The following is an 8,700-nucleotide window of genomic DNA, read 5'->3' on the forward strand; positions in this document are numbered from 1 at the left end:
CTCACCCCACATCTTAGTGTCATCAGCAAACTTGGACAGTATGCTTTCCATGCCCTTGTCCAAGTTGCTGATGAAGATGTTAAACAGCGCGGGCCCGAGGACCGAGCCGTGGGGTACCCCACTGCTCACATCTCACCAGGTTGAGTACAACCTGTCCACCACTACTCTCTGGGTGCGCCCCGTCAGCCAATTTTTTACCCATCCAACTGTGCAGGCATCATTGCCACAGTCACTTAATTTGTTGATGAGGATGAGGTGAGAGAGTGTTAAAGGCTTTCTTAAAGCTTAGAAAGACTATGTCCACAGCAACACCATCATCCAAGGATTTAGTTACTTGGTCATAAAAGGCAATCAGGTTGGTCTGGCAGGACCTGCCTTTGGTGAACCCATGCTGATTGCCCCTGAGCATGATCTCCTCTGCAAGTCCCCCGCAGATGTGCTCCTTGATGATCCTCTCCAAGAGCTTCCCGAGCACCGAGGTGAGGCTTACAGGCCTATAATTACTTGGGTCCTTCTTCCTCCCCTTCTTAAAAATAGGGACCACATTAGCCAGTTTCCAATCCCCTAGCACCTGGCCAGATGACCACGAATGCTCATACATAGATCATAGAGATATGATCAACCCCTAGCCCATGTGCTAGATCCAGCCCTCGTTACCATGTCATCTGGCCCATGAGTGCAAAAAGTTGGCAGCAAGGGCTACCAAATTTCCAGATCTTTGGGGAGCTCAGGGCCCTGCATTGCTAGATCAGGCATGCAAGGGGGCATGGGGCCTGATCCCAGAGCATGTTAGGGGGGTTGCACAGGGATGCAAGCCACGATCCTGGCAATTGGGGACTAGCCGAGGCTGTGCAGGGCTCTACCAAGTGTGCAGGGCTGGGCAGAGGCAGCACAGGACCCAGTCCTGGCATGTGGGGCTCAATCTGCCCCACGGACCAGCCCTGACCCACTTATTTGGCTTGTGTGGCCGAAAACTTTAGCACTACAGGAACAGGGTGATGTCTGAATGTCTCCAGGGGACAATCTGGTTCTTATCATGGAAACCCTTATGCATCCAGACGGGGTCGCAGAGTCGCTCCCATGCTTCGGTTAGTGACTGAGCGTGGGTCGAAAGCTGCATGTTGGCCATCCACAAAAAGAAGCAAAATCCATCCCATAGCTCTCCCTTTCAGGGGACCAGAAAACAAAATTCAGATCCAGATCCTAACATCTCCGCAGTTCAGGGCTTTCAGACACATTATTACTAGCATTGCTCCTATCACCACCATTATCTTGTCATCTGTGAGGCCCTGAATAACCCTAGGAGGTCTCTCTGATTCTCCGCGGTCTCCACAGTTATCTATTTTGATCTGTTGCTGCTTGACTCATATCCTGCACTGATAACAAAAGACGGCACAGGGCATGGAGAATGGGTAAAGGGCAACAGGTGCTGAATCTCCCGCCGGTCAGATATAGTTCAGTCTCACCAGAAGGTGTTTCATATACCAAGTAGCCTGTCTAAAATAGAGTAAGGACAATGAGACCTGTGCCTCTACTTCATCCCAGCATCCAGACTACAAGAGGTTCATCATTACCAAATAAAAAAAAAGGCAACCAATAATTCCACAATAATGTATAAGACCAGCAAGCCCTCCATCCCACAGGCTCGTACGTGACTGCCGGTGGATGCTGAAGGTCCTGAGATGAGGAGACAGAAGGGACCATCTTACTTAGATTCATTGCAACCCAGAATGAATTGCAACCTTGCAAGCATCACCCACTCCCCCACCCCTCCATGGCATGGTTTTCCTAAATGCCACACGCTGCTGCCCTCAGCCACAGAAGCACATGGGCATTGCCCATCGCCGTGCTTTGTCTGACACGAGCCTCGAGAGGCCCAGTCAAAACCGAGACATGGAAAACACAGAGCACCACAGGCCCTGTGTGTCTATAGCTAATAGGTCCTAAATTCCCCAGCTAGCAGTTTTAGGGAGAGTCCCCAAAGCCATCGGTCTATCTACCAAACTATCTTCTGATACATTCCCATCGCTGGGACATCTAAGTGTGTCGAGGGGGGCAACGTGGTTTAAAGCAAGGGCAGCATGGGGAAAGGATGCAGAAGCCCCTTGAGAGTTCGCAGACGGCCGCTAAGATGATCTGCAGCCTTGAGGGGCAAGTGAAGTCTGCGCTGAGGTCTTTCAGCCAGGCACGGATGTGGTGCTCAGTCAACCAGCAAGAAGGCCTGGGCTGTCCTGCCTGCAGAGCAGCCGACGAGCGGAGCAGTGGAAGAGCTATTCAATAATGAGCATTGATCGCCCTGGCAGGGAAAGGTCACTCTGGGGCTGGGGGCTGCTACTTTACACGTGTTCAGGGACGAAGGAAGCAGAAGAATACTGATGAAAACTGCGGTGCATCTAGAAGGGGATGAAAAGACATTGCAAAAATCAGGGAGGGGAAGTGATGGGCAATAGCTGGGCTTTGTAAGTGAATTCCCCACTCGCCTGAGGTGCAGGAGGGACTGTTCGGGAGAGGAGGAGTCCACCTCTATGCATGGCATGCAAACCGTATCTGCAAGCCTGGCCTGGGGGAACTGCCGTTGTGCGGTAAAACGGTGATTTCGTTTCTGTGCCCTAAGCCGCGAGCATCTCTATTATGGCAGCCAACAAGGGGGGAGACGTGTCATTTGTAGCAGAGTTTTTGCAACCATCTGTCCTCTGGAAACTGGAGAGAGCTGCTCAGCAGGCCACCCAACAGCCACCAGATGGTAACACCACTTCGTTTAGACAGACAACCCACCGGTTTGGCTGAAGCCACGCATTTCCGCCAGAGAAAGTCTGGTGAGTACCAGCCTTGGGCAACAGATACCAGAGAGCAGGATGGAAAGCACAGCATTGCTGTGTTTTCTCTTCCCCTGTTAACCCCACGGCTTGCACGCAGCCCTCCCCAACTGGCTTACGCCCTGCTTCCCATACGGGAGCAAACTCTGGCCGGTCCAAATGCCGGGAGCCATTCCAAATTGCCAGCCTCAGCGAGTCTATTCATCAGGACAGGTTCATCTTCAAGCTGAGCCTCCGTGCCCAGGCTCCAGCTGCCTTTGTCCAAAAAGGCCTGAACAGTAAAGTCGCAGCCAAGTCTCCACAAAGCAGCAGAGCTCCAGTGAGCGCTCTCCGCTGAACACCATGTGGCCTGAATATTGTTCTAACAAGGAGCTTCTTTCCCAGACAGTGGAAAAGGGCCAGGTTTACTGAGTTCCTGTGCTGCTTTGGCAACAAAGACAAGAATAATACATTTGGAGCCGCTTCTGAGCACTCCCCCTGGCTTGCGAGAGATATATGGGGATACCAGGGCTCGCGTGATACTTGGACGAGTTATAAACACAGATATATGCATTGCGCATGTCTATACGAGACGCTTTACCACACAATAGACTCATCGACTGAGTGGTAAAGCATCACCATCTTCATGTGCAGGCGCTTAATGCACTGTAAATTAGTCTACTGCATGCTTAATTAAATGCATATATACATATTGGATGCATCTATACGAGACGCTTTACCACACAATAGACTAATCGACTGAGTGGTAAAGCATCACTGTCTACACATGCAGGCGCTTAATGCACTGTAAATTAAATGCATTGCATGGTTAATTAAATGCATATATACATACTGGACACATCTACACAAGATACTTTACTGCGCAGTAGACTAATTCACTATGCAGGAAAGCATCACCATCTACATGTGCAGGCGCTAATGCACTGTAAGTGAGTCTACTGCACGGTTAATTAAATGCATATATACATACTGGACATGTCTACACGAGTGCTTTACTGCACAGTAGACTAATTCACTATGCAGGAAAGCATCACCATCTACATGTGCAGGCACTTACCGCATTGTAAATTAGTATACCGCACGGTTAATTAAATGCATATATACATACGGGACATGTCTACACAAGATGCTTTACCGCTCAGTAGACTAACTCACTATGCGGTAAAGCATCACCATCTACACATGCAGGTGCTAATGCACTGTAAATTAGCCTACTGCATGGTTAATTAAATGCATATATACATACTGGACATGTCTACATGAGATGCTTTACTGCGCAGTAGACTAATTAACTATGTGGTAAAGCATCAAAGTCTACACGTGCAGGCACTTACTGCACTGCAAATTTGTCTACGGCACGGTTGATTTTCTACCTGCAAATTAACCGCACTGTTATTACCATGCAGTAGTGCACGTATAGATGCCTGCCCATGGAGGGTTTACTGTGCAGTAATTTACTGTGCAGTAAACCCATCTAGCATTAACTGCATGTGTAGATGCGCCCATCGAAGAGGAGCAGGGAGGCAAAGTGACCTCGGCACATGACAACCATGAGTCCCCAAATAGGACTCGCTGTCCCTCACCTTTTCTTCTGACCCTGAGACTAACACCCCGAGTAACACCAGCATGATGAAATGAGATTACCCATCTGGGAGAGGAGAGAGACCTGCCCAGACCACCCAGATGATGAACCAGACGGGGGGAGTGAGCCAGAGACCAGAACAACAGCTCTCGAGCAGGTCTGCCAGGCCAGACCACCCAGCCATCACTGACCAATCAACTCCAAGAACAAAAAGACGGATTCTCCTATTCTTTATCTTGTCTCTTTTTACCCTTTTGTTTCCATCTGCTTTGTCGGAGGGGAAAAGACCGTCATCGGCAACTCAGGACAGAGCCCCAGGATGAACTTTTTCCTCCCTGCTACAAAGGCTTTCTCGGCAGAAGAAAAGGATCCCACTGACGCTCCCTCTGAAAAAGGGACTTGGATGCATTGTGATTAGGTCTATTCTACCGAGCCACTCCATTTCCATTTCAAAATACTCCCAATCTCATGCGGATTCGCCTTTCTTTTGTGAGTCTCAGTCAATACATTCCCAAAAGTTACCATAAACCTTTTTTAGGGTGTTTACTACCAGTGCGGGCTGAAGTGTCTGTAGTCAAAGCACCAAAGACTATTTAACTATTTAATGTAGCACAGCGATAGCAATGTTTTAACACCTTTATCTCCCCGGGCCCATTTTTTTTCCCATCAGAGACAGAATCCCATGCCAAACTGGGATGACTCAAACTTATCCTAATGAATCCCCTCGCTCGCCACAAAAATAACCTGGTAGTAGCCATGTAGCAGTGCACAATGACTCCACTCGACAGGAGATAAATTTGAGACTTATTGGACGCTGCCTCTCCTTGAATTGGGACTCAGCTACATCCCCGAGCTGATGGAAATTGCTGTTGGACCCCTACATTTTCCAAAAAACCATGCACTGATTCGAGGTGCTTGTTTTCGTGGGTATCCATCTATGACACACCTGAAAGAGGTTTAGTTCCCACAAAGCGCAGAACAGCAGGTCTCCCAGCTTAGCATCTCAAGGGAGGTACCCAAAATAGCAAGTGACTTTCAAGCATCTAAGATTCGGCGCTCACTGCTTCCCCGGTGAGCACCAACGAGATGTTGCCTATTGAGCCGGCAGCGCTGCTTCCTACAACACCTACGCATCCGGACATGGGTTTTTCTCAGGTATCCAAATCCCCCTAAAAGGAGGAGAACACCTCCAGCCTCCAGACAGACTGAGTGACAGGTGCTGAACTCAACAGGAGGAGAGGAGAAAGCAAGCTGTACCTCCAGACAGAGACGTAAATGATAATCAAGAGCAAAAGCGTCAGCGACGATACTCCACAGCCTACGATTAACGTGACAGAAGGGACCAGCACCTTTTCCATGTTCTGAAAGAGAGAAAACAAGAGAGACAAAGGATGCTCAGCAAATGCTACCAGCTCAGGTTCATTACAAGACCCTTACCCAGATAGCACGGCCCTGCGTCGATGGACCCAACCGTCACATCCAATGGAAACTGAAAGCAGACAGGACCCGGAAAATAGATCCCCCCAGTACAAACCATCGCACACAACTGCAGGGCACCAAACCAGAAACACCAAGAACACCCTCCAGCGTGCCACAGGTAAAGGAAAGGGTGACAAGGGCACGGACAGAGCCCTGCCACTGCAAGGACAGGGGAAGAGGCACAGAAAATAAGGGTTGAAGAAACCTCCGGAGGTCACATCTCGTCCAGCCCCCTGCTCCAAGCAGGACCAGCCCCGACTACATCATCCCAGCCAAGGCTTTGTCTACCTGGGTCTTAAACACCTCCAAGGATGGAGAGTCCACCATCTCGCTGGGTGCTTTACTACCCTCCTCGTGAGAAAGTTTTTCCTAATATCCAACCTCAACTTCCCTTGCTGCAGCTTGAGCCCATTGCTCCTTGTCCTGCCATCTGCCCCCATTGGGACCAGCCCAGGTCCATCCTCTTTGCAGCCCCCCTGCAGGGAGGTGAAGCTGCTATTCAATCCCCCTCCGTCTTCTCTTCTGCAGACTCAATCAGCCCAGGTCCCTCAGCCTCTCCTCACCAGTCCTGTCCCCCAGCCCCACAACCATTTTAGTTCCTCTCTGCTGGACTCTCTCCAATGTGTTCACATCCCTTCTGTCGTGGGGGCCCACAGCTGGACACTGGACTCCAGATGTGGCCTCCCCAGTGCAGAATAGAGGGGAAGAATTACAACCCCACATGCTACCCTTGCCCTTCGGCCCCTGTCCCCTTACCTTTCTCCTGGCCGCCTCACTAGGCAAAGGAAGAGGTCGGTACCTAGGTACTCATACAGAAGCAGCACCCAGGATGCCATGTGGGCATCTGACCCCTCTGCAAGGGGAGATGGTATCCACTGCCTCTGTTTCTTTTCCTTCACGCTTTGAGACCCACATCTTACTTGGTGAGAGCTTCAGCTATAAAAAAAAACCCTCACTCTTCTCATTTTGCAGATCCAGTACCATTTTCCTCTTACACCCTCTTATGGGACAGGGATAGGAGCAAGGTGGCATTTTGGAGAGGACCCACCATTTGAGAAAAAGGCGGCATCTGCTCTGAAAAGAAACTCAGAACAAGGCAGTGGCACCAAAAGACAGTCTTAAACTCCCTGACGCCAAATTCATCCCAGACATAACTACACTGATAAAACTAATGGCAAACTAGGGAGAAATTTAGACTGTTATGCATGCACAGAGGTGTTTGTTGAAGGGGTCTTTGCAAAGTAAGCCTTCCCATGGTTTTGCTTTATATCAGAACGACCTACATCAGGAGGTGGGTCTCACCGATGGCCAGACACCATCTGCAAGGTAGCCTGTCTGTGCTAAATAAATCCCAGGGCCAGTTCTGCAAGGTTCGATGTTGGAGGGCACAGGAGACCGAACCCCTCTGGGCAGCCAGGGAGAACCACAGTGCAGAGACAGTGGAGGTTTCTCTGCGATTTAAGCAGCTGTGAAAAGGGGGAAAGGATGTTATGAGGTTCTCCTGTATAAATGTCTCTTTCTCCAGCTGCTGAAATGAGATGCTTTCTGCCATCAGCACCCCTGCAGCGGTTTTGCAGGGAGAAAAACCTCATGGTGCGGTGAGTTGGGAAAGAAACAGAAAGTCAATCAACAGAGGGTTAATTCCACATGTTCCCTTGAGCCGGACAAACTCAAACGGATCCAGTATGAACTGAGCTAAACCTGCTTCCCAAACACAAGCTGAGCTGTCCTAACAGTTTGAAAAGGTCGGGGGAGAATGCATAGGCAGATCATGATCCCGCTTGTTGAAGTTCACTGCATGCACTTCCCAGCTCTCATTAGGGGAATGAAAAAAGAGAAAGAGGCTTCTTGCAGCACTTCTGAATTGCACTGCACTAGCAAGGCCTGGAAATCCCATAGGAAAGCTTGACGTTGCAGCGTTTTCAGCCCGAAGACTTTGAGATAAAGTGTAGACAAGGTCGCAAAAGCTCGCCCAAACCAAGCTACCAGGTGTTGAGCCAAATTCAACAGTAGGAGCAGCTTAGTTGTTTTTAACGGTACTCTTCCTTTGGTAGCCGGACCTTCCCGGCACAACCTGAGCTCTGAACACTTCTTGTGCTCCAAAACAATGCACTGATAACCTCGTGAGTGTCCAAATCCACAATGCACGATTTCGGGGCATGTCTACACATGCATGTAAGCGTGCCTAAATGTAATGCGCATTATTTTAGTGCACATTAAGCGGGATTAGGCAGGCATCTACACGTGCAGGCATTTAAGCACATCAACACTGTGCATGAACTGACTTGGGACTAAAGCTAGTCCCAAATCAGTCCGCACACACAGAGCGTCTACACCTGCATTACGCAGCGTCTACACCTTCATGAATGCGCTTTAGCTATTCACGCCTAAATTGGACACCAGTGTTTGCAGGTATCCAATTTAAGTGCGATAAACCTAAATTTGCCATTTTTAATGTGCATTAAGGGCACGCGCATGTGGATGCGTGCCCTTAATGAACATCAACATAGGCTAATGTGCATTAAAGCATCACATGTAGATGCGCCCTGTGGCAGAAATGCCCCCGTCGGTGCCCCTCTCCAGAGATCTGTCTCAGCCGGCCTGAGAGGCTGCTGTTGAATCTCTCACAGCAGGGATCTCGCTCGTTGTCTGCAGACAAAAGCCTGGCGCCTGGGAGGCGATGCTCTGGTCACCTGGGCGGGGGGGGGAAAGACCCGGCCCTGCGCGCGGGCCCAGGTAGCCAGGGATGCTTTGCAGATTGGATGGTTTGTAGCCAGTATTGGCAGCTTCGATTGGACCGGCTGCTGAGGTCAGGGAGGTTTT

The 8,700-nt window shown here is 49.9% G+C and overlaps 1 protein-coding gene across 1 annotated transcript in view; it reads right to left on the minus strand.

Moving 5' to 3' along the window:
- The window catches only part of ADGRB1 (adhesion G protein-coupled receptor B1), a 238,589-nt gene that overhangs the window by 69,576 nt on the left and 160,313 nt on the right, over positions 1-8,700 (minus strand). Inside the window, 1 exon segment of the mRNA XM_025208578.1 lies at positions 5,656-5,759. Within this exon segment, the coding sequence (XP_025064363.1) occupies positions 5,656-5,759 (104 nt within the window).

Source organism: Alligator sinensis, unplaced genomic scaffold, assembly GCF_000455745.1.
Source record: "Alligator sinensis unplaced genomic scaffold, ASM45574v1 scaffold326_1, whole genome shotgun sequence".
Lineage (NCBI taxonomy): Eukaryota > Metazoa > Chordata > Crocodylia > Alligatoridae > Alligator > Alligator sinensis.